We start from the raw sequence: 26,128 nt of genomic DNA on the forward strand, positions 1-26,128 counted from the left end.
TGACCAGGTCTCAGGGGCCAGGAGGAACCTCAAACCGTGAAACTGTCCAGATCCCTTGTGAAACGGGGCCATTCCACGTGCACCTGTGATGAGTACAGGTGACCTTTCCACATGAAGACAACGCACAGACACAAATGAATCATCCATCTCGGCAGAGCCATTTACTCCTCCAGGCAAGGAAGTCAATAAATAGATCTTGCGGGGCCTTGACTAGCGAGGGCTGAGAGGTGAGGGCTGCATGCCCAGCCCCCCGGCCAGCACCGGTACAGGGGTAGGGGTGGGGGTAGGGGCGCTACAGGGGCCAGGATGGCTCCTCCCAGAGCAGGGGCAGCTGCTAGGCCCCCTCCTCCTCCCCCGAGTCCTGCTTCTCCCTCTGGGCGTCGCTCCACTTCTGCGGCGCAATCCTTTTCTTGGGCCCGTGGGGCGGCGGGCCGATGAGGGCCTCGATGTCCTCGTAGTTGATCACTTCCTTTTCCAGCAGGGCGCTCGCCAGCTGGAGGAACAAGAGGGCAGTGTGAGCGGCAGATGGGGGCCCAGACAAGAGGCCTTTGAGAGCAGAGCGCGGAAGAGGGAGGGCCCGGCCTCCCAGACCTGCCACTTCCCAGGGACGCAGCACAGGCGGGCAGCACATGCAAAGAATCGCTCCCTGCCTCCACCTTAGAGACAAGCCCAGCTGCCAGCCTCATTAACTTTCCTACTTCCCTTCCCAATCTGTTTATTTTGGGCAACTTGGATTTCTTCTGCAAACGCGGGAGTGTCAGCTGCGGGGGCAGTGGAGGTGACGTGCAGGATATAGCCCCCAGTGACAGGTTCCTGTCACCCCCACAATGGCTGCTCTGACAGTTGGGCCTTGGACGACACGGGCTTGAACTGCAAGGCTCTGCTCACACTTGGGATTTTCTTCAATGAACCTGACTGCAGGACTGGAGACCTACAAGCCGCAGATGCAGAATTGTGGACAGGGAGGGCCGACCATGAAGGCGGCGCCCAGGGTAAGTTGTGTGGCACTCAGGTCACGGTGCACACAGGAGTAGGACAGACTCGGCTCCCACGACAGGGTCCCAGCAGGTTCTGCACTGCCCATGGCTCCCAGCAGGCAGGTGTTGCTGGTCTGAGGACCCCATACCACAGTCCCCACAATGTTACCTTGAAGAAATAGCTGACCATTCACCAGGAGCTGCCCCTTCACTAGGTCCAGAGACACTGTGCCTCTGGGGTCACTCCAGACCCAACACCCAGCATCACTGTGAGGACATCACACACAGCCCCACTGGGCATGTTCCCCACATGCTAGACCAGCTCTCATGCTCTGCTGTCTGCAATAGGTGGGGGACTATCCCAGCCAAGAGGGCCTGGCAGATGTGAGCACAGAGAACAGAAGGTGACCTGGGTGAAGTGTGGGCGTGGTGATCACTGGGTTGTGGAAAACAAGCCTGACTGATGGGAGAACTGGTCATGGGCTGAAGGCTCTGTGCCACGTTTGCAGCTCCCGGTGCATCAAAACTCTTCTGAGCTTTAACATCTAGTGTAAAATTTCCAGAAGTTTGAATTGGAAAGGGATTAACCCACATCAACCAGACCCACTGCACACTGAAGCTGGTAATGGGTCCCAAGGGCTGGCAGTGTCCTTCTGTCTGCCCTGAAAGAACTGGCCCTGGCCTGGCAGGTGCATGACATGAGGCTAAACAAGGTAGGGAAGACGCTGGATACAGATGAGCTGGATGGGGTCCGTTGGTCATGTGGTTTTCCGGGATGGGTGAGTGGCTGCATCAGTGTGAAGTGACAGCGGGCCCAGCTCCTGGCAGGCGTGGGGCCGGGGACAGCGGAGACTCACCGCGTTGAGCTTGTCCAGGTTGTCCCGAAGCACCTGTTCCGTGTGCCTATAGGCAGTGGCCACCAGCAGCCTTGCTTCCTGTGAAGGGAGAAGATGTGTGATGGGTCAGGATGGCTGCCGCTGCACATTGGGTCCCCTGCGGCCTGGTCCCACCACTAAGGTACATGGAAGAAACACAAGTTCAGAATATGGCCTTTTGTGTCTTAGAGGGGACAGGAGAGCATGGCAGCCAAGAGTCTCCAGCCCTCACCCCCACCCCGGGAACTCCCTGTGTAAGGGGCTGCCAGCTCCTGGAGCCTCGGACCCCGTTTCATCCTCCACACCCAAGGCTGCCTACGTGCCAGTGCGCCAGGCCGCCAGAGCTGCCTGAGGGTGGTGACACTGCCTGGCCGTCTCCTCAGGTTGCAGAGATCACAGGCACTGGCTCTGTCCCTGGAGGCATTTATTCACTGTCCCTGATGGCCCCGCGGCACCCACAGTTCCATCAGGAGCCAGTGGGTCCTCACCCAGAACCTCAGCTCCTGCGGGCCCAGGGCCAGCACACCACAACCCCTCCCCACACACATGGCTCAGGCTGTGAAGGACTAACGTGGTCCATCATCTGCTGGAGGCCCTGGCTGAATGGACGCCGTCCGATGCCCGTGACGCCCTCCTGGGCCTCGGGGAAGGAGACGGGCCCGATGCTGGGTGCCATCCCAAACTGCTTCACCATGGAGTAGGCGATGCGGGTGACCTTCCGCAGGTCGTCCTGTGCCCCTAGAGTGTGGGATAAGAAAAGGAGGTTCTTCCCTAGAACTGCAGGTCAGGGACCCCACCAGCCCTGATAGCGGAGGCAGTACCCAGGGACCACTGTACCCTGACAGCAGAGGTGGGTACCCAGGGAATGACTGTGCCCTGCTGCTGGTCCTTAAAACTTAAAAAATTTTTCTTTTCTGTAAAAAAATAACTCAGGGTTTCCCTGGTGGTCCAGTGATTGGGAATCCACCTGCCAATGTAGGAGGCACAGGTTCAATCCCAGGTCCAGGAAGATCCCACATGCTGAGGAGCAACTAAGCCCATGGGTCACAACTACTGAAGCCCAAGTGCCCCCCCAGAGCTCATGCTCAGTAACAAGAAAAGCCACCACAATGAAAAGCCTGCACGCCAACCAAGACCCAGTGCAGCCAAACACAAAGAACCCTTAATGAAATTCAAGATGGCATGTGCATCTCACTACTTAGACCCCGCCACAGATGCCCCCTCCCTCGCAGAAGGGCTGAGGGCACTGAAGCAGCACGGGAGCTGCCGCTCACCGGAAGTGACCCTGTTGAAAGAGATGGATTCGGATGCGCGGCCGCCCAGGGCCATGCACATGCGCTCGAATAGCTGCTCCCTGGTGAAGAGGTGCTGGTCTCTCGGGAGCATCTGAGCGAAGCCCAGAGCTGCATTGGTCCGAGGAGTGATGGACACCTGCACAATAAGGTGGTCTGTTAGCCAGCAGGACCCAGGCTTCAGAGACGAGGGGGCACAAGATAGTCTTTGCTTAGAGGGTTCGAAGCAAGGAAGCCAATCTGAGGTCCCCATATTTATAACAGCATTTGCAGAGAAGGGCGTGAGGACCCCACACACGACCACGTGTCCATGAAGGAAAGAACGGTGGCGAGGAGAGGTGAGTCCACACGATGAGGCCAGCCCCGAGCAGGCACAGATCTGGGGGTCACAGCCGCGGGAGGCCACCCCAAGGAGTGCACGTCACCACGCTGGCTGGCAGGGAGCTGGGTGTGGGCGAGAGGACCTTCTCAGCACAACTCCTCTACCTGGCCCTCAGGCACCAAACGAATGTCCCACATTCATTTTCTTGAGATACTGCATGAAAACAGTGATCTTGATTACTGGGTCTTCTCACACGTACACGGGTCTCAGTCATAGCCCTCTGCAGACGGACCAGCCTGAGTAGCGGGGCACCACCCAAGGAAACCTGACAGCAACGCTCAGCTGTAGCCAATGCCCTGGAAGACACCTGTACCCAGGCTGCAGCTGCCAGCACGGCCCTCTGTCTGGAGTTCAGGGAACAAGGAGTGAGGGGCGACAGGTCCAAGTGGAGGGCAGTTACAACCCTCACCCATGTCCCCAGCACGGGTACTGTCCCCGGTAGTCACTCAGGGACTCCCGGTCAGAATGTTACCACCAGGGGCGGCGACATGGCCATTAGCCCTGCCATATACATAATGTGTGCTGACCTCCTGTCTAAGTCAGCACATCTCAGAGCTGATAGTTCGCCTGACAGTTCTTCTTTCCACAACCTACCATGCAGATCGGAGAAGGCAATGGCAAGCCACTCCAGTACTCTTGCCTGGAAAATCCCATGGACGGAGGAGCCTGGTAGGCTGCAGTCCACGGGGTCGCTAGGAGTTGGACATGACTGAGCGACTTCACTTTCACTTTTCACTTTCACACATTGGAGAAGGAAACGGCAACCCACTCCAGTGTTCTTGCCTAGAGAATCCCAGGGACGGGAGAGCCAGGTGGGCTGCCGTCTATGGGGTCACACAGAGTCGGACACGACTGAAGCGACTTAGCAGCAGCAGCAGCAACCATGCAGATGGCGAGGGAGACTGCAGGTCATCACGTGGCTTTCCCATGGTCACCCACCCCCGCCCCTGCAGGCACAAAACATGGGCCTTCCAAAGTGAGCCCAACTGGGCAGCCAGGCCAGGGCTGCCCACACACACCTTCATCACAGCCTCCGTGTGCTCCAGCAGCCAGCCCACCAGGGCGTGGCCCGACTCATGGAACGCAACCACCTTCTGCTCCTCCTTGGAAAGGACTTTGCTCTTCTTGGCAGTCCCTGAAAGATCAGAAAGGTGAACTCAGGCACCCCAGGTACATGGCAGGCATGTTCCCAAGGTGCCAACGCAAAGTCGTCACCGGACACTCAGCTTCTGTGTCCCCAGCCCAGCCACTCATCCTCCCCCTCGCTGCTCGGACTGTGAGGATGCCGCAGGAGCCTTGCTTGGCCCACTGACCCCACCGCTCAAAACCCCATGGACTGCAGCCCCTTCAACATGGCCCTCGCTGGGCTGCAGGGCCGACAGCGTGACCTAGCAGAGCAGCTGCAGCCCGCGACTGTCCAGTCCTCTTACCTGAGTCGCTGACCCTTCACCTCATAACCTTTCATTACATCCCCTGCTCAGGTCACTGCTGAGGCCTCACTCACTGTCCACTCATCGTTACCCCCGAGTAAGCCCTGGGTTCAGGGATGCAACCGGGACCACCTACGCCACCAGCTTCAAGAGGACATGTCCTACGTGCTGGCTGTGGCAATTGGGCTGTCCCCCCAAGACCATGGAGGCTGCTGCGTGGGAGCATCCTGCTCGAGGCGCTGCACACTTGGGTAGGATTCTGGGTGCTCTTCTCTAGTCTCTCCTGCTTAGAACACACTCGCTATAAGCCTATCACATTTCATGCAAAACAGCTGGCTTATGTAAACTGTGATCTCCAGTGAGAAACCTCGAGGTGAGCCCTTTTGTCTTCGCCCACTCACTGTTCCCACTGCAGAGGGTCCTGTCCTAGGTCTCAAAGACTGAGGGTGTCGGGCCTTCTGAGTGAGGCACTGCTTCCTCGGTGTCCTGCTCAGTGCCTTGGTTGGAATTCCATTTAAGGACAAAACATACCACGTCCGGTGTTGCCACAGGGGCTACGGGAGCCCTGGCCTGCTCTCCTCACAGAAGTCCACGCATTCCACGTCCAACAGCAGTGGGTAAGCACTGCCCAGACGCCGCCCTTCCCTTCCCCCTGACAGGGCACAGAGACCCTGGCATAAAGGCCTCCTCCTCGACCTCAGGAGCAGTGGCTCCAACCCCTGCCTATGTGGACAGCGGCTGTCCGGGCACCGCCCATCAGCTGGTGGGCCGAGGACGCTGAGTTTGCGAGATCCTTCTACATTTCTGTTTCAAGAGCCCGCCTGCTCTTGGTCAACAGAGTATCTCAAACTAAGGAGAACAAGTCACACTGTAACACCTGACAAAAAGCAGGAACAGGTGGCCTGTCTTCCCTCTTGGGCAATAATGCCATCACATGATGTCTAGGCCTGCCCCCCCACCCCCTGAAGACAAGTCCACGTACCGGCCACGACACGCTCTACAGCGTAGTCCAGGTTGGACGTGTGCACAGCCGTGTGCCCCTCCCGTGCTGCATGCAGCGCGGCCTCATTACAGATGTTGGCAATGTCAGCGCCTGTCAGCACGGGGGTGGGGGGTGTTAGCAGACGCAGAGGTATGGGGTGGGAGGGGAGCCACCCTGTCCCCCTTGAGCTGCCCCACAGCTGTGGTCAGCAAGCAGCCTCTCTGGACCCCCCCTTTCCTCCCACACACTGAAGGATGAGAAAGGTTCTTGACACCCATGAGGTTCTAGTTCAGGATGTTAAAGGTCCAAAGGGAAGAAACTTACATCATAATAACAGGGGTTTACACCATGATAACAGGGGTTTTTATTTACATCACCCTGTGAAACGAGAACCGTACAGAAAAATCTAGATTTGTGATAACACAGAGAAGGTGGTGGGGAGGGACACGGCCTCGCAGGTCGCCTCTGGTGGGGAGCAGTGGGAGGGAGCGAGGCTGGGACCACCCTGGGGCACAGGAGACAGAGCCTCAGGGAGGAGTCCCTCTACCTCTGCCTGCTGGGTGCACACCACTCCCACCCCAGTTGTGCTGGCCAAGGAGCCCAGAACAGGGCTAGAGAGTTCCCCGGCAGGCCCCAGACAAGGACCAGTGCCCCTAGGGCCCTACCACTGAAGCCAGGCGTCAGCTCCGCCAGTCGCTGGGAGTAAAAGCTGCTGGCCCGCGTCAGCTTCAGGCTCTTCAGATGCTGCTCAAAAATCTCCTTCCTTTCCTAAAGGACAGGGGACAAAGGCCACAGGTCAAAGGATATGGGTAAAAGGTCACAGGTCAGAGGACACAGGACAAAGGCTACGGTGCCAGCTCCCCACCTGATCAGGAGCCACTGGTTGTAAGGTCACCTTCTACTCTCAGAAACCAACTCAAGAGCTGCAGACAACACTTCCATGCATGTCTCCATGGAAACGCTAACCTGCCAGCCACCTGCTACACTCACTCTCCAGACCCTTTCCTGCTCCTGCGGGGTCTCCTGTTCCCTCGGGAGCCGCCAGGAAGGCCCGACACCCTCGGAGGTGGTCGTCCAAGTTGAGGCCTGAGGCGGCAGGGCCAAGAGGGCCCAGGGCTCACAGCCGTCCACCCCGGCAAGGCCACTGTGCAGAGCTCACTCTCCAAAGCCACCAGCACATGGGTGTGAGGCTCTGAAAAGGCTGTCCACGAAACTCAGCCCAGACATCTCATCATAAAGGTCAGTGACAGTCAAAACCAGAAGGGCAGGGAGCCTGGATGGACCAGCTGGGTCGCACTGACCTGCAGCGTGGGAAGGTCTATGAAAACATGCCGGTCCAGTCGGCCCGGCCTCAGCAGAGCATTGTCCAAAATGTCAGCTCGGTTGGTGGCCGCCAGGACGATGACGTGGTCAGTGGTACCCATTCCTGGAGGGACAGGCAGTAGCCGTGAAGGTGCAGACCCCAACCGGGCAGCTTCCCCACAGACCGCCAGGACAGCGGCACCACCAGAAAAAGTTGAGTACCACCCAGTTGTGCGGGAGGCACCAGTTTCACTGCCAGAAAAATGAAAGTCTCACATGGAAATGAGACGCTTGTTGGAGGCCAGGGCCCTGGACAGACCAGACTCCACTCCCTCGGCCACCCAGGGATGGAGGGGCACCCCCACAGCTTGTCTCAGACTCCTGCCTGGGCTGCCCCTTCAGTTCAGTTCAGTCGCTCAGTTGTGTCCGACTCTGCAACCCATGAACCGTAGCACGCCAGGCCTCCCTGTCCATCACCAATTCCCGGAGTCTACCCAAACCCATGTCTATCAAGTCAGTGATGCCATCCAGCCATCTCATTCTCTGTCGTCCCCTTCTCTTCCTGCCCCCAGTCCTTCCCAGCATCAGGTCTTTTCCAATGAGTCAACTCTTTACGTGAGGTGGCCAAAGTACTGGAGTTGCAGCTTCAACATCAGTCCTTCCAATGAACACCCAGGACTGATCTCCTTTAGGATGGACTGGTTGGATCTTCTTGCAGTCCAAGGGACTCTTAAAAGTCTTCTCCAACATCACAGTTCAAAAGCATCAATTCTTTGGCGCTCAGCTTTCTTCACCGTCCAACTCTCACATCCATACATGACTACTGGAAAAACCATACCCTTGACTAGACGGACTTTGTTGGCAAAGTAATGTCTCTGCTTTTGCTTTTAAATATGCTATCTATATTGGTCCTAACTTTCCTTCCAAGGAATAAGTGTCTTTTAATTTCATGGCTGTAGTCACCATCTGCAGTGATTTTGGAGCCCCAAAAAATAAAGTCTGACACTGTTTCCCCATCTATTTCCCATGAAGTGATGGGACAAGATGGCATAATCTTAGTTTTCTGAATGTTGAGCTTTAAGCCAACTTTTTCACTCTCATCCTCCACTTTCATTCAGAGGCTTTTTAGTTCCTCTTCACTTTCTGCCATAAGGCGGGTGTCGTCTGCACATCTGAGGTTATTGATATTTCTCCCGGCAATCTTGATTCCAGCTTGTGCTTCCTCCAGCACAGTGTTTCTCAGGATGTACTCTGCATATTAACCAGGGTGACGATATACAGCCTTGACGCACTCCTTTTCCTATTTGTTCCATGTCCAGTTCTAACTGTTGCTTCCTGACCTGCATACAGGTTTCTCAAGAGACAGGTCAGATGGTCTGATATTCCCATCTCTTTAAGAATTTTCCACAGTTTATTGTGATCCACACAGTCAAAGGCTTTGGCATCATCAATAAAGCAGAAATAGATATTCTTCTGGAACTCTCTTGCTTTTTCCATGATCCAGCGGATGTTGGCAATTTGATCTCTGGTTCCTCTGCCTTTTCTAAAACCAGCTTGAACATCTGGAAGTTCAAGGTTCACGTATTGCTGAAGCCTGGCTTGGAGAATTTTGAGCATTACTTTACTAGCGTGTGAGATGAGTGCAACTGTGGGTTGCCCCTTCAGTTCAGTTCAGTTCACTCGCTCAGTCGTAACCGACTCTCTGCGACCCCATGAATCACAGCACGCCAGGCCTCCCTGTTCATCACCAACTCCCGGAGTTCACTCAAACTCATGTCCATCGAGTCAGCGATGCCATCCAGCCATCTCATTCTCTGTCGTCCCCTTCTCCTCCTGCCCCCACTCCTTCCCAGCATCAGAGTCTTTTCCAGTGAGTCAACTCTTCACATGAGGTGGCCAGGGTTCCCCAAACGCCTGCCCACCACGGGCCGGGGCTATGAACACAGAACTGTGAGATTATGTAACAGTGAAAAGACACTGAAAAACGGCAGAAACAAAGGGTACAGGAGAAAACAGCAGCCATGCCAGGGGCTCCAGGAGGGCGCTCCTGCAGGATGGCCTCTGTCAGCAAGCGGCCACAGGGCTGGTTTAGGGACTCACACAGTTGTGGACACACAAGGGGGCGACACTGATACAGACGTCCCCACGGCTGAGCGCTGACTCCTATGTGGGGCCCACACTGCAGGCGCAGGCCGTGCGCTGCCCCCCAGCAGCTGGGCACATGCCTCTCCGCTGGCACCACCATGAAAACCTCACCATGCCAGCCCCTCACAACTACTCATCCGTCTGTTCTCTAGAATTCTGTCATTCGCACGATCTCATATACATTGAATCAGATGATTTATAGCCTCTGAGGTTGATCCTTCTCATTTGGCATAAATCCTGAGGTCCAGTCAGGCAGGCTTGCATGGCAACATCCGGTGTCTGCACTGTGGCCGGGTAAGCACACACAGAGCTCAGCCAGGCACCCACTAGAGGTCGCACAGGCTCTTTCCAGGGTGTACAGCTATCACAAGGAAACAGTGGAGCACCGTGTTCTATGGACACCGGATCAGCGTGCAGATCAGATGTGCTCAGTCTGTTCAGAGCTGGCCCAAGAGGCTGCATGCTGTGCACCCCCGCTGCAGGGGGTCAGGTTTGCTTCTCGGACACCTTTTCACAGCTGCTTCACTTGAGGGCCTGGGTTCACACAGGGCTCTGGGATCCAGTCTCCTCATCTTCACCACGTCTGCTGTTGCCACTACCTTGATCAAAGACTGAGGGCACAGCTAAGTGACAAGTGACGCCTGTGTGAGGACGGAGTCACAGCCCAGCCACCTGGGAGCCAAGAACAGGCTCTGCCGAGGCACTGGCTGCGCTGGTGAGGAGGTGAAGGCTCAGTGCAGGAGGATGGTGCTTCAGCAAGATGCACCAGAGCCGCCGGCATCCTCACACACAGTGAGCCAGGACCAAGCGGCACGCCTTACGCAGATTCAGTCAACACGGGTCACAGACTAATGTTTCTCCACATTAGGCCGTGGGGGGGCCACCCATGGTTCCCCTTGTTTCCTTTCTGTTTTTCTACTAAAGTGTATGTTATTACAGTGTTCACGTACATAACACAGTGGCTCCACTATGTTTGCGTATACGTATGTATCGATGCACATTCTCACAGGTTTTCCTCCATCACAAGTCATTACAAGGTACTGACTATAGGTCCTTGCTGGTTAGATACCTGGGCCTTTCCACGAACTTTGGCAGAATCAAGTCCACGGGAGTGTGGACGGAAATGTCCACTGTGGGGCACCGGGCTCAAAGGCCTCTCTGCACCCATCAGGCTGTGAGAGGGGTGGCAGGTGCCTGGCCTCCGCCTGTGTGGTGGGCTTCCTCCGGCACTGGCTTCCCACGGCCAGCGCCCACTCCTCCCCGAGGGGTGACAAAGGCTCCTCAGTTGCCCCTGCAGGCGGAAGAGGCTCAGCTGTCTCTGTGCACAAAGGCCCCTTCGCAGCAGTCCAGCCTTGCCAGGGCTTCTGGGGGGCGTCCGGGGAGGGAGGAGGGGCTCCCGTGGCTGCAGCAGAGCCAACAGAAGTTGCCCTCCTCCCAGCGGCACAGATGAACAGAGAAGGTGCCAGCTGGGAACACTTCCTGGGGGTGCACATCGCCTGGAGGGTTGGTCTCCGGCTTCAAGTGCAAACAACAACAGGAGCGGGGGTGGGGGGATTGTTGCACTAGGGCCACAAGGGAGCCCCCCCATCATGCACACAAGGTCACAACTAGGCGCAAGGCTGTGCTTTAGCCTGACATGTCAGGAAACCCCTGCTCCGAGAGGAGAGGGACGGGAGAGGGGCACCCCACCATGTCCCTGCACAGCCCCCACAACAGTGGCTTCAAGATGCTCTGTCTGTGTCCCACAGGAGCACCACATTGCCCATCTTTCTAAAGAGAGCCAGAGGTCACAGTCCTCTCTGCACTTCTGACAGCAGACTCATCTCATCCTACAATGGATATCTGGGGAGCAGGAGTCTAAGTTGCACACGAACAGACGGCACACTCAGGATCCAGCCACTCACAGCCCAGCACACAGGGAGGGGCCGGTCAGAGCCGGGGGTGGGGTGGGAGGCAGACCCCACTGGGGACCCCATCTCCAAGGAGCATCTCAGACAGCCGTGTCTCAGGTCCACAGTTTCTTGGGCACGTCCTCCCCAGGAATATGGCTCCTCAGACCTTGACCACAGGGCAGAGACACTGAGCTGTCCTGACGGACACACCCAGATGCATAGAGGGACCCAGGTCTGCAGGGGCACCCCCAGACACAAACAGTCCTCAGGCCCTGACGAGGCCGCCCTTTCCTCGGCCTTGTGAGAAATCACTTTGATTTTGAACCTGCGGGGCTTTCACATGATGAAATGCTCCCGTGCATCAGCCCCTGACCTGCCCAGCTGCAGGCCCGAGTCCCGGCACCAGGGTCGGGGGCGTGGGCGCCAAGGCCGGCTGTATGGCTCTTGCCAACACCTGGGCTAGACCTTGCTCAGAGGACGTCCTTTCCCAGGCCAGACCTGGAGAAAGTGTCACAGCCACAGAGGCAAGGAGGGGGAGTCAGGCCCAGTCTGGAGAAGACTAAGGAGACAAGACACTTAGGCAACATGAGCCTGCCCTGGGCCCTGAAGAAGCGCACATCTGCCCGACGCTCACGTCAGGCCTCTTCCATGTCAGCCTTCAGGCTGTGGGGGGTGGGGGGGAAGGACGATTATAGTAATTCTGACTGCTTCTGCAGTGCTTTTGTAAGTCTGAGACTGAAAATAAGAGGCCAAAAAAAGTTTCACCTTTAGCCACATACAACCAAAGTCCATTGCCCCACATGTTGGTCACCAGATCCACCATCCCAAACACTAAGAACACTTTCAAGAGGAAAACAAATACACCAATAAATGGTTCTCTTAGGACCAAAACTACTCTGAGAAAAAAGCATCTTTCTCATCTACAAGATCTAGAACAGAACTAGAATTCTGATTAAACAAAACTTACAGATGGGTCCTGCATAGCTGGAACATGGGGAGGGGAGAATGTGGAGGTGATACTTAATGGGACAGTTTGTGCTTGGGAAGATAAGAAAGTTCTGGAGACGGATTGTGGTGATGGTTATACAACACTGGGAATGTACTTACAGCCATTAAACTCCTCACTTAAAAATGGTTAAAATGGCTTAATTTTATGTTTTGTATATTTTACTATAAACAACACAAACACATAATATCCACCCACATCCCCCACAAAGAGGATCTTACAGGAGTAGCTCAAAAGAAAAACAACTCCATTAAAAAACTGTGTGGCAGCCAGTTCCAGAGGTCATCCCAAGGACAGCTGACACAGCGTCCCTGGCAGTGTACCTGAGGCACCCACTGTGCCCATGCTGGGCACAGAGACTCTTGTCAGCATGACCCCTGGCCCCCTCTGAGACTGACAACCACTGTCATGACCCGACCCCACATGATATTCCCAGCCTTTCTTCCTTGTTTCACTGCTGCCCTGGCTTTGGGAAATTGAAAGCTATGTTTCTGGTTACCTCCTGCTGGAGAAGAGTTCTTGGTGCTGACAACCCCTCACTGTCCACAAATATCCCCGCCGATCCTGGCCCCATGGTGCTCACCGTCCATCTCCACCAGCAGCTGGTTGAGCGTCTGCTCCTCCTCTGTGTTGGAGAAGCCGGACACGGCGGTGGAACGCTTCTTGCCCACGGCGTCAATCTCGTCGATGTACACGATGCAGGGGGCCCGGGCCCGGGCTTCCTTGAAGAGGCTCCGCACACGGGCTGCACCGAGGCCTGAGGACACAGAGGACAGGAAGTGGGCAGGTCATGGGCACGAGCCCTGATCTCAGGGAAAGCCTAGCAGGTGGCCTCTGATGCACATGGGCTGGCCCGTTCCCTCCTGGACTCCCCAGGATGCCAGCGCCTCCTCCTTCCATGCCCATGACTCCCAGACACGGGTCTCATGTTTCCAACTTCACCCCACAGCCCCCGACACGCAGCCAGGTGGGCCCACCTCCAATGACCTCCACGAACTCTGGGCCAGCCATCGCCAGGAAGGGCACCTGGGCCTCCGTGGCCACTGCCTTGGCCAGCAGCGTCTTCCCACAGCCGGGGGGGCCGAGCAGCAGTGCGCCCTTCGGGACCTTGGCGCCAAGCTGAAGGAAGCGCTCCGGGCTCTGGGAGAGCAGCAGAATGCAGGCTGACCTCTGGACTCCAGAGAATCATCCAGACACGACCCTTAGAAGGCTTGGGTCCTGTACTGGTCCCGTCCATACGGCTCAGGGAGAGCAGAGTGCTCCACCGTGACAGGTGATGGGCCGCACAGGGCACCATCATTCCGGGTTGAGCAGGGGACCCACCGGGAGCACAGCATCAGGCTGGGCAGTCCCCCCACCCACCATGCCCCACATGCTCACCTTCAGATAATCCACGAACTCCTTGACCTCCAGCTTGGCCTCATGCATTCCTGCCACATCTTTGAAGCTGACTCCTTTCCCCATCTTGCCGTCCACAATTGTGAAACGAGCCATTTTCAGCTGATTCTGGGCAGAAAGATAGAGGGCGGAGCCCTATGCAGCCCAGCAGGGGAGGGTGGAGGAGCCTGGGGGCCGGTTCACCTGCACGTCTCCCACCCCTCCATGCGCTCAGATGGCAGGGAAGGGCACAGTCCAGACACATGAAGGCAGTGACAATTAGAGGCTGCCTGGCACTGAGCAATCTGCCCTAAAGGAAAATGCTTCCCACGTTAACCAGGTGATTTAACAGAGTCTGTGTGGGAGTGTTCTTATTTCTCTATGTGACTTTCCCCATTAGCCTCTGACTTCTTCTACTGATTTATATAAAAGTTACCTAAAGACACTCAATTCTGCAAGTGTTGCTAAAAATGGCACCTCGTCAATTTCTGGCAAGTAATCTGGCTGGACAGATAAGCTCTCAGTGAGCAGCTCACCTCAGCCAGTATCTCCTTAAGCTCTCAAAAGAGGCAGTGTGTGGAATTTGTCACAGTGTAATTTAAGTACAACAAAATACCAGTCCAGAATGTGCAAGAATTATCACACTGGTTGAGCCAGGTATACTGCACCCCAGGAGACACGACGCTGCCCAGTGTGGATGCAAGTCCAGAGCTCCCAAGGGCCCATTCAGGGGGAGACAGGGGCACTCTATCCCCGCCACCCCGGTTCCCAGGAGGGCGTCCTCTGTGGCCCTTTGCTGACATGCCTGATGAGCCAGGTACGACTTGACAGAGAGGGCAAGTGCACACTGCACTGAATGCCACTGGAACAGGAGAATACTTGTGGAATGTATTGAGGTTGTTCTTTTGAAGACAACCTTCAAAGATGTCTCAGCTAGTACATGAAACCCCCCAAAATCGAGCCCGGCCAAGAGGGAAGTGCAGAGCGCACTGTAGTATGAACCCCCTTGGGTTCAGCCCCTCCCACGTCACGAAAGGGGCCTGGGCTAGAGCTGGGGAGCCAAGCCCCCGTGTCAGTCAAACAGAAAGAAAGAGGAGCTGCCTGACGACATCCAGATCGGCCTTTGACAGGCTAGCGTCCACCGCGCACCCATCCTGCCGTTTACGGGAGAGGGTTCAGCCCAAACACAGACAAAATCCCAATGACACAAGTTCAGGGGAACAATCTGCACAACTTACAAAAGCACTGAATCCGCCTTCCCGTCCTGTCATCCCAGTCAGACGGAAAACGTACCACAGGATGGCCAGGCCCACGGCAGTCATCCCCAGGGCGTAGAGGGCACTGGCAGGAGAGACAGGTAGGCAGAGGCTAAGGCGCGGCTCCGGGCAGCCCACAGACACGCCTCACCCAGGCTGGGCCCAGACCTCCCAGAAGGAAAAGGACTCCCTCGCTCTGAGACCAACCTGTGGAGCGAGCACTGAAAATGCATCTCCTCGTCCAGGTCTCACCACCTCCCTTCCTTCATATGTTGCCCAGGTCTGGGTACCACGGTGCTGAGCAGGCAGCACCAAGCAGGCATGAAGCCAGAACCACCACCCACTATCCAGAGCCCTGGACAGCTCATGCCCACCAAGAGCAGCTCTTCACCGTCTATGCATTTTGCTTTCAAAAGTAGGCCATCGCTTTGGGTCACTACGCAAAATCAGCCTAACAGTACAAAGAGCAAACCCTGGGGCCTCACCCCTAGATGAAGAGGGGTGTGCCCCCACCCCCTAGAACAAGCAGAGGTGCTGCCTGGGGGCCCTGCCCCCTGAGGAGCTGGAGCTGTGACAGACACACAGCACTTCCCAGATGCCGCCAGTCCCCATGAGGGGACACAGCCCTGTGCACACCGCGGTCCCAACACCCAGCTACACGCCCAGATCCACCGAGTAACTGGCTCCCCCTCAGGAGGGTACTGCCCTCAGAGGCCACTGCCTGTAGGCCCTGAATGGAACCAACAGGTTCCCAGGGACATCTGCTTCTCCCTTCCCCTCCCCGCTTTCCTGTTTGCGGATGGCAGCAAACCCACCCTGCACTAAACAAGAAGCACCATAAACTACTGGAGCAGCGACCAAGGAACCCCAGGCTTCCCACCCCACGCCACCCACTCCCAGGCCTGCCTCCACCAGGGGCTCAGTTCACTGTGGGCACAGCCACTGTGAGGCTCTGTTTGGACTTTTTGTCTCTCACATCACAAAGTGAAGCCTGGTTTAATTCAGAGGCCCCCAGAAATAACCAACCTACTTTCCAAAGAATCCCGTCCGCTTGTAGGAAACTGGAATCCTGTCCTTGCCTTCGATATTCAGCTCATCCTCCGCTGCTCGAAGCTTCTCTTCAAATTTGTCGATGTTTGCCACCTGCATTCTGTACATCAATGCCAGCCGCTGGGGGCAGAGAGCAGAGGCATGTGAGAGTGACAAACAGGCCAGACGGCTGATCTCGAGGACAGAGAACGGTGCTCCCGCCACACTGTGGACAGCTACAGGGCTTCAGAAGCAGATGCCTGCTGCTCAGAAACCTCCTCCACATCTAGAAAGTTTTGTTTTCTCCAACACAATTACAATGAAAAGTTCACTAACAGAAAGTTTTGAGCAAATGCAGAGCAGCACATGCAACTGAAACTCAGCACTGGGCTGGCATTCGCTGGAGGGGAAAGCAGACCCTGGCAAGGAGCCTGCAGTGTGGGATTCAGACCCACCGTCACCCTCCAAAAGTTCGTTGTTTGCCCGTCGGCTGGACCTAACAGTCAACCGAGGGGGCTCCTCGGTCCTCAGGGAGACAAGAGGCTAAGGAAGAGGGAGTGGGTGGCACTTCTTGGAGGCTAGCAGGAAGATCTCATCACTGCCACCCCGGCCCACATCAATCATCTTCCAGCAGCCATGCTTTCCAGAGGAAACTATCCTCTCTGATTCTAAGCTCTCTAGTGTGAAGGTCTCATCATTGCCACCCCGGCCCACATCAATCATCTTTCCAGAAGCCATGCTTTCCAGAGGAAACTGTCCTCTCTGATTCTAAGATCTCTTGGAACTTAAACCAAGCTCCCTCTGCTCTGAAGTCTCTTCAAAGACTAGTGAGATGACCATCATTATGAGTGGTCAGGCTCCACTTCAGAGGTTAAAAGCCCAGGTCCTCACAGCAGGGTCCACCCAGCCAGGTTCCAGCGCTGTCACAGGTACCTCTCTGCTCCCTGACGCCAGATCCTCTACTGGGGTGAAGCCCACGGACCCTTCTGCCTCTCTCCTGCCCACACAACAGGGGGCCACCTGTGCTGCCCCCTTTCTTTCCTGTTCCTTCCAAGGGCCAGTCCTTGCCAAGCTGTCTCTCTGCCACCTGTTCCAGCCCGAGGGGTTTTCACCTCGACAGCTCTGCCACCTCCCTCTGCTGCTCACATGCCATGTGGACCCTGGACGTCCGCTGCCACCCTCCCCGCTCTTCCCGAGGACCATACAGCCTTGCCCCCTTCTCAAAGCCTCCAGGCTCCTCCTTAAATCAAGACACTCACGGCTCGCTCTAAGCCACCCCTGCTGGCACGGCACTCACAGGCCGCCCGAACACCACGGCACCGGGGTGCAGGTACACCTCCACCACGTCGCTCTCGGGCACCACCTGCACCCGCTGCACCTCGCCCTTGGCCAGCATCTCGTGCACGAAGTCATTCCAGGAGATGTTGCCTCCACTGGAGCCCAGTGCGTTGAGCAGACTCATGATCACTGCGATGACAAAGAGGGTGCGCAGCCGCTCTCGGTACATCTGGTCCTCGCGCTCCCGGCGCCTGCGCTCCTCTGCCGGGTGGGGAGCAGGCGTGAGAGGAGGGCGGAGCTCGACGCCGGCTGCGCCCTGCCCCCGCGGCCCTCCCCACCCCAACCCTGCACTCACAGGAGGGCTCTGCACCCTCTGTGTCATCCCGCTGCGCTTAGTTGCTCAGTCTGCTGCTGCTGCTGCTAAGTCACTTCAGTCGTGTCCGACTCTGTGTGACCCCATAGACGGAAGCCCACCAGGCTCCCCAGTCCCTGGGATTCTCCAGGCAAGAACACTGGAGTGGGTTGCCATTTCCTTCTCCAATGTGTGAAAGTGAAAAGTGAAAGTGAAGTCGCTCAGTCGTGTCCGACCCCCAGCGACCCCACAGACTGCAGCCCAGCAGGCTCCTCCATCCATGGGATTTTCTATGCAATAGTACTAGAGTTGCTCAGTCTACACCTGGCCAATTCTACAACAAAATGACTAATTACACACTGTCCAAGGTCACTAACATTCCTGTTCATTGAGGTCCCATCTGCTTAGATAACATGAAACCATTTTAAAGTAAAAAACCTCCCTAGGGTGCTTCCCTGGCAGTCCTGAGGCTAAGACTGCCCTTCCAATGCAAGGGGCGCGGGTTCCATCCCACAGGTCCCCGGGGGAAGCCCCCCCTCTGCCCAAAAAATTAGACTGATATACCTTCGTCCTCCTCAGGGCTCCTCCCCTTGGCTTTATCACTGTCCTTGGTCTTCTGCTTCCTCTTCGAAGTGTTAAAATAGTAAGTGCCTCCTACAAGAAATGGGGAAAGTGCTTAACAGCAACCAGACCTGCAATTACAGGGAGACATTCAGGACAAAGGGCTTCCTTGGTGGCTCAGATGGTAAATAATCTGCTTGCAATGCAGGAGACTAGGGTTCAGTCCCTGGGTTGGAAAGATCCTCTGGAGAACGGAATGAGCGAAAGTGTTTAGCCACTCAGTGAGTCCGATTCTTTGTGACCCCATGGACTTAACTTTCCCCCATGGAGCCCGTCAGGCTCCTCCCTCCATGGGATTTCCAGGCAAGAATACTGGAGTGGGTTGTCATTCCCTTCTCCAGGAGATCTTCCCGACCCAGGGATCATACCTGGGCCTCCTGCATTGCAGGCAGAATTCTTTACCGTGTGAGCCACAATAGAGACCAGCAAGGAATGGCAACCCACTGTAGTATTCCTGACTGGGCAATTTCATGGACAGAGGAGCCTGGTGAGCTACAGTCCATGGGGTCGCAAAGAGTTGGACATGACTGAGCACTCACACACACACTCAGGAGAAAAGGACACTTCCAGACAACCAACAAAACATTAACTATCAAGAACCTACCTGCACAGGATTTAGAAATTTGGATGATCGTTCTTGGTACAATCTTTACTCACTATAAATGATAAACCACTTCAACTGAAGATAGGTGTTTTTATAATTTAAAATAGCCAACGTGATGGAATAAAAGTTATGAAAACTTGAGAAAGTGTCATGGGTCTGTGGGAGAACCACCCTTCCCACACACACAGTCGCCTTCAGTGAATTAAACAAATGAGCAGCACAAGCGGCTGTGGAACAGCAGCACCTACTCCACACATTGAGGCTCTCGCTCGTCCACATTAGCGCTTAAAACAGGGGAGAGCACCTCAGAAAGTCACTAGGCTGCACCTTCCTTCATAGATACTAACAAAATCACAAAACCGCCTCTGTGTCCACCAGACACAGGGCTGTTGGAGGGGGAGGGCTGTGCTGCTGGGGGCACATGTGGGCTGCTGGGACTGGGTAGGTATAAGGCTGCTTGTCTGCAGCAGTGGAAGATGCTACTGTTTTCCTGTTCCACCTGAATAAAGCAGGGAGTAAAAGCATAGGTGTCAACCCTTACAGGCCTTTGACCTAAGACAAAGGAGACAGCAGGGGACTTCTGTGGTACAGTGGTTAAGATTCCCCCTTTCAGTGCAAGGGCACAGGTTCCATCCCTGGTCTAGGAACTAAGCTCCCATACGCTACAGGGTGCAGCCAAAAGTTTTTAGAAAGAGAGCGAGAGAGACAGAGGGATATCACAAGAACTCATGAAACAGTGCAACTCTAGTGGAAAATCAAATTATGTTTACTTAATTTCTGCACATAAACCATACACAGTTTGTAACTTCTTACCATTGCTGGAGCTCACTACAGAACATGAAAATGTTAGTTGCTCAGTCACGTCTCTTTGTGACCCCATGGACTGGAGCCCGCCAGGCTCCTCTGGCTGATGGAATCTCCAGGCAAGAATGCTGGAGTGGGTAGCCATTCCCTTCTTCAGGGGCTCTTCCCAACCTAGGGATTGAACCCATGTTCTCCTGCATTGCAGGCAGATTCTTTACTATCTGAGCCACCAGGGAACATGAAAAACCTTTGACAAGCAGCCCAATCACGGCCAGAATTTTTTAAAAAAGAAGAGACAACTCAAAATAAGCAAAAATGGCCTGTTCTGACCTTAGACAAATTTCCTTCTCAAAAACTTCACTTCAGAGCATCTGAGGGCTCACACTGGGTAGCAGCTGAAGGGCCTCTTAGTGATTTCGTTTTTTCTGACAATGTCAAACAAGCAGTCCTCTGAATTTATTCACAAATGCCACACGTTCTGCCTATCGCTTCTGTCTTTTCAAAGATACAAACCTAGAAGTTTCCAGAGTCCAACTGGATTCTGTACAATTTGCTGTTTCACCAACAATCTGCTGATTCCTTCAAAGGTAGGGGTTAGCAGTCGCAACTGGAAACTCTGAAGAGAAAAGAAGGACACAGAGCCTCAATCACATGGACGCCACAGCACAGCTGGCAGTACAAACTCACCCTGATACAAAATTTTTCCTAAAAGTGCCAAGATTCATTTATGTAATATTTACACTGCCCTGAAATATGAGCCAATAACCTGAGCATTATTTCAAAGTTTTACCATAACAACAAAAGAAAAAAAAAGTTCCAAATGTCAACAACAAGCAAGTCAAAGAAACGCTGAAATTGAGGTGCAGAACACTGGCTGCCATTCTGTGCCCCAAGACTCCTGCAGGACACAAGGAGCAAAGCCTTCACTGGTTGTCCAGACCTTTTGCTCCCAACATCTCCGACAACCTTTCTTTGTGGAACATTCCCAAGAAGTCCAGTTTCCCACTTGAATGTATTTTATGTTATGGTCAATGGTCCAACTTAATTTTTTCTATCTCAGTGGTAGCAATTTTTTCATTTTTATTGACTTATTTATTTTAAGGGCTTCCCTGGTGGCTCAGATGACAAAGAGTCTGGCCGCAATTCAGGAGGCCAGGGTTCGATTGCTGGGTCGGGAAGATTTCCAGGAGAAGGGAATGGCTACCCATTCCAGTATTCTTGCCCGGAGAATTCCAGGGGCAGAGGAGTCTAGCGGACCATAATCCATGAGGTCCCAAAGACTGGGACATGACTGAGTGACTAACACACTTAACATACATACCTTTATTTTAAATTCTTTCCCTTAGTTCATCCCTGGTCAGCTGCTATTATGAAGAAAAGTAACTCCTTACCAAAGGAGTATACTATATATAATTTCCTATTAGTTAACAGGTTAAAAATACCTAGTACATACAATTATTATCCAGTTTAATTAATACTACTACACTTGGTTCAGTGATGACCAGGAGGCATATAAGGGAGAACCACAGAGAGGTGGACTGGGCACCATAAATGAGGAACAATGTGTCAGGCAGAGCACACACACAAGTCATTCTTCAAAGTCAACCCTAAACGCTGTTTGTTTAAACCAGATTATGTTATTACTGTTCTAGTTGTTAGTGAGGTAATCTGTTAAGTATCCACAAGTATGTGAGACTTGCCTACTTCAGTCCTTATTTATTTTCATAAAATAATCAAGTCTGACTAAAATTAATGACTTAGGATTTTCCTTCTCAATAGAAAAACAAAAACAAGTGTAATATATCCATTCAGTTCAGTTCAGTCGCTCAGTTATGTCCGACTCTTTGCCCCACCATGGAGTGCAGCACACCAGGCCTCCCTGTCCATCACCAACTCCTGGAGTTTACTCAAACTCATGTCCACTGAGTTGGTGATGCCATCCAACCATTTCATCCTCTGTCGTCCCCTTCTCCTCCTGCCTTCAATCTTTCCCAGCATCAGGGTCTTTTCAAATGAGTAAGTTCTTTGTATCAGGTGGCCAGAGTATTGGAGTTTCAGCTTCAGCATCAGTCCTTCCAATGACTATTCAGGACTGATTTCTTTTAGGATGGACTGGTTGGATCTCCTTGCAGTCCAAGGGACTCTCAAGAGTCTTCTCCAACACCACAGTTCAAAAGCATCAATTCTTCCACACTCAGCTTTCTTTATAGTCCAACTCTCACATCCAAACATCACTACTGAAAAAACCATACCCTTGATTAGACAGACCTTTGTTGGCAAAGTAATGTCTTGGCTTTTTAAAATGCTGTCTAGGTTGGGCATAACTTTTCTTCCAAGGAATAAGCGTCTTTTAATTTCACGGCTGCAGTCATCATCTGCAGTGATTTTGGAGCCCCCCAAAAATAAAGTCTGCCACTGTTTTCACTGTTTCCCCATCTATTGCCATGTAGTGATGGGACCAGATGCCATCATCTGTAGTTGTCCTCAGACTCAGAAAGGGTGTAGAATAGGATTATGATATGAAATTGGTCCTCAATTTATGGTTAAATACAATAACAATACATTACAACCTAAAATGTGAGGATTGGGTCCTAAGAGAGGGCTAAAAAAATCAGTGAAAAAAACACTTAGGGTCTGTTTCCAGAGTGAAATGTTAACATTAACAGGGCCTGGAACACAGCCTTCACACAGAGGGTCAATGAATTTGAGTCCATAACAAGTTAAGCTACACGATAAGAGTAAAATACAGTTACAAGGTACTTTGCTCACACGAAAAACCGCTCAGAGCAACTGGAAGGCGCTAGAATTCATCCCGGAGAAGGCTACGGCAAGCCACTCCAGTACTCTTGCCTGGAAAATCCCATGGACAGAGGAGCCTGGTGGGCTACAGTCCATGGGGTCGCTACTAGTCGGACAAGACTGAGCGACTTCATTTTCACACATTGGAGAAGGAAATGGCAACCCAATCCAGTGTTCTTGCCTGGAGAATCCCAGGGATGGCGGAGCTTGGTGGGCTGCCATCTATGGGGTCACACAGAGTTGGACACGACTGAAGTGACTTAGCAGCAGCAGCAGCAGAATTCATCCTGGAGTGATCTGATCTGCTGCTGCTGCTAAGTCACTTCAGTCGTGTCCGACTCTGTGCGACCCCATGGACAGCAGCCCACCAGGCTCCGCCATCCCTGGAATTCTCCAGGCAAGAACACTGGAGTGGGCTGCCATTTCCTTCTCCAACGTGTGAAAGTGAAATTGAAGTTGCTCAGTCTTGTCCTACTAGTAGCGACCCCGTGGACTGTAGCCCACCAGGCTCCTCTGTCCATGGGATTTTCTAGGCAAGAGTACTGGAGTGGCTTGCCATTGCCTTCTCCGGATCTGATCTATATGAGTGCAAATAATCCTCTGCTAGAAATTAGTGAAATTCTTACTCGATTCAATTTCAAAACGCCAGGAAGACGCGCAAAAAATATCAATATACGAAAGCAAGTGCTGTTGTTGCTTAGTCGCTAAATCCTGAGACTCTTTTGCGACCCCATGGACTGTATCAGGCTCTTCTGTCCATGGGATTTCCCAGGCAAGAATACTACAGTGGGTTGCCAGTTCCTTCTCCAGAGATCTTACCCACCCAGGGTACCATCCTGCATTGGCAGGCTGGTTCTTTACCGCTGAGCCACCAGGGAAGCCCGAAACAAGGGCTAGAAAAGTCCAACTGTGCGGCCTCGCCCCTGGTTTCTCCCTCGGGCTGCCCGCCGGCCTCGCCGCCCGCCTCTTCTCCGGGTTGCAGGCAGGAGCTGCCTCTCCGAAGACGAAGCCGAAGCGGCGGAGAGCATCTTCCACATTACCATCCCAAACGCCGCTGCCGGAAGCCCGTACATTACCTGCAGGGCTCGGCCTCCAGGCCCGACGAAGCCCATCGGAGGTCTGTGGACGACATACGGCCACCTCCACTTGGCCCCGGAGAAGCAGACTGGGCTCCAGCCCGAGTAGGGGCACCGCAGTCGCCCCGGACCCGGTCCTGGACCCGGGCGGAGAAGGCGCAGCAACAGCCACGCGGCCGCCATGTTGACCCGGAAGCCGCGCCTGCGCTATTGGGGTGGGGGTGGGGGTGTCTCCGCGGCGCGCCTGCGCGGTTGGGAGTCCTCCCGGCGCCTGCGCGGTCGGGCCTCTTCAAGGCAGGCCTGTCTGTCAAGACTCGGTACCCCGCGATCTGGTTCCGTGACCGAGCGATCCACTGCAACTCTAATCCGACTGGGATTCTTTAGCGGGTCTGAACTGCCACTTTGTACTGCGCTGCGAGTAGAACTGCAGCCTGGCGGGCCCCGAGTCGGGGTATCGGACGCCGCTCCAGGTCGCGGCTCCCGGGAGGACTTGGCTCAGCGGGTCCAGGGGCTGCGGAGGGAGCCCGGGAGCCGGAAGGGAGCGGACGTGCGCAGATGGCGGGGCCCGCCTGAGGCCCTGACCCCTACTTCGGGTCCGAACCCTGACCCCCGACTGCCGCCTCGGATCCAGATTCTGAGTCCGATTCAGACTCCCGGACTCTGACCCCGACTCCCACCTAGACCCGGGCCCCTGACCCCTACCCTGCCGCAGAGCCTGCCCGGCTGGTGCCCCAGGGGCCCTGTGCACAGAGAGGAAAAGGAAAGGGCTTAGGGTAAGAGCAAGGACTTCAGGGAAGCTGAGCCTGCTCCCGGGCGCGACCGGCCGGCAGTCTTGTCCTACAGATACTTAATTTTGAAGAGATAACCGTCTCCTCCACTATTCTTTTCTCCTGAAGACAAGCCGACTCCCTCTAGAAGTCATGCCTAGCTCTGGAGACCAGGATCACGGCCTAGGAGACTGTAGTCCATTCCATCCCTGGGAGAAGGGGAGGAGTCTGTGGTTTTATCCCTGGGATTGTGGACCCCAGGCTCCCTGAGGTCTGTTGTTGGAGTGCTTAGCCTGAGACTGCTGACTGTATGTTGACTTAAGTTTGTTTCTGTGTTTTTCTGTATTCTCCAAATTCCTAAGGTCATTAGGCAATAACCGTTCTTACTGAGTGCTAGCTAGCTCTTGGCTCTGTAGCAGGCATTCTTTTAATCCTCACAAATGTGAGAAGTAGATACTTTTACATCTGTTTTACAGATAAGCAAACAGACTCAGCAATTTAAAGTAACTTCTCCGAGGTCACAGCTAAGAACTGATGCACAGAGTTTCAGAGCTGGTCTGACTGGTTTCAGGGCCTGTGCTCTCCGCCCTATGGCTTTGTCTGTTACAGCAGTAACATGTATGACGTAAAAGTCCTGAAGCTCAGAAGGTTTAGCGACATTGTTTTAAATGCAGAGTCTTGATTATTGGTCCCCGGCTCCAGCAGCCAGGTTCTTGTGTGTGGAGAGGAGGGGCTGCCCCTGACCTACACATCTGGACTGCTTGCCTTTCTCACTTTCTCTTTTCACAGCCCATCCATCCTCCCTGGTTTCCTCCTTCACTGTTTTTCTCTCTCTGGTTAAATTGTCCTGCCCACATTCTGCCGTCCACTCCCCCTAGACCAGTCGCGTGACCATGATCATGACCAGGCTTCCGAGCGTGGTTTCTTGCACCCTTGCACCCTATTGAAGCTTATGCAATGCTGCCCTGACAGGAAGTGACCCAGCCCCACCCTCCCCCGGTTCCCTCCTCACCCAGATCAGAGAATGTGTGACTCAGAGCCTCTAACAAATTTGAGCGTGTTTGGGGATAGTGTAAGATGCAGTCTCATTAACATTGCTTGAAATAAAAAGTGTTACTGGAATCTAAGCTCTTTTCAGGAGATTCATCTGAAAGCACTGCAGGGTGATGGCAGGAGCTGGGGTCTGTCTGGAGAAAGCGTGCTGGCTTTTGCCCTTCTGAGCCTCAATTTTCTCATCTGTAAAATGGAGATAAAATTATCTGCAGAGCCAGGCTGATATTGAGTGTCCCTCAAGTTTGTTGTAAAGATAAAATGCAACTGAAGTGAAATCATCCAGGATGTCATGGGAAATGAATTGCTGGGAAACATTAATTCGCTCGTCGAAACACATTTATTGAACAACTATGCTTTGAGAGCTGGCTGTCACCCAGCCTCAGGTAGGAGGTGGACCTTGACTCTGAACCCTGTCCTGCTCAGTCCCACCTCTGCAGTGGCCTCGGGACAGGTGTTTAGTTAGAGGACTCAGATGCCCTATGGCCTGGACTCTGGAAGGGGTCGGGGTGGGGGTGGCCTCAGCTGATCTGGCTCCTCCCAGGACCCACTCCTGAGGCGCCACCTTCATTTTCCTGAGCCCTTCCTGTTCTTCACCTGCTCTCTCTGTTCTTTCTGTACCTTATGACTTCTGTTTACTCATTTCGACTTCCTCAGCCCTCTGAACCCTGTGCACATCAGGACCTTTGAGCTCACTCCCCTTAATTGTGTGAGAAGTGATCTCAGGGTGAGCTGGCTCTGACCAGGGCATGTCGAGGTTGCTGTATCACCTCCCCAACACTTCACACAAAGCAGGGCCTGGCAGGGGGAGGAGGATGGGGAGGGTGGGGAG

At 54.1% G+C, this 26,128-nt stretch overlaps 1 protein-coding gene across 3 annotated transcripts; it reads right to left on the reverse strand.

Annotated features, from left to right (window-relative positions):
• Positions 1-137: 137 nt before the first annotated feature.
• On the reverse strand, positions 138-23,695 carry SPG7 (SPG7 matrix AAA peptidase subunit, paraplegin). Of its 3 annotated transcripts, none has more exons than XM_055412919.2 (17): positions 23,480-23,694; positions 20,118-20,220; positions 18,140-18,229; positions 17,243-17,484; positions 15,947-16,086; positions 14,899-15,001; positions 13,664-13,789; positions 13,261-13,423; positions 12,867-13,040; positions 7,240-7,364; positions 6,604-6,706; positions 5,939-6,049; positions 4,546-4,661; positions 3,127-3,283; positions 2,424-2,590; positions 1,835-1,912; positions 138-493 (listed from the first exon to the last, which is right to left on the reverse strand). In XM_055412919.2, exons 1-17 carry the CDS (start codon positions 23,660-23,662, stop codon positions 335-337), a joined length of 2,340 nt encoding a protein of 779 aa, XP_055268894.2. In that variant the 5' UTR covers positions 23,663-23,694; the 3' UTR covers positions 138-334. The 3 variants fall into 3 exon arrangements, 2 of the variants coding, with proteins under 2 accessions (XP_055268894.2, XP_055268895.2); XR_008684023.2 differs by having other exon boundaries at positions 432-493; positions 2,399-2,590; positions 23,480-23,695; XM_055412920.2 differs by lacking the exons at positions 7,240-7,364; positions 13,261-13,423 and having other exon boundaries at positions 23,480-23,695.
• Between the last annotated feature and the right edge of the window lie 2,433 nt (positions 23,696-26,128).

This window comes from Moschus berezovskii, chromosome 22, assembly GCF_049115385.1.
Source record: "Moschus berezovskii isolate FMDL1 chromosome 22, NW_MosBer_1.0, whole genome shotgun sequence".
NCBI lineage: Eukaryota > Metazoa > Chordata > Mammalia > Artiodactyla > Moschidae > Moschus > Moschus berezovskii.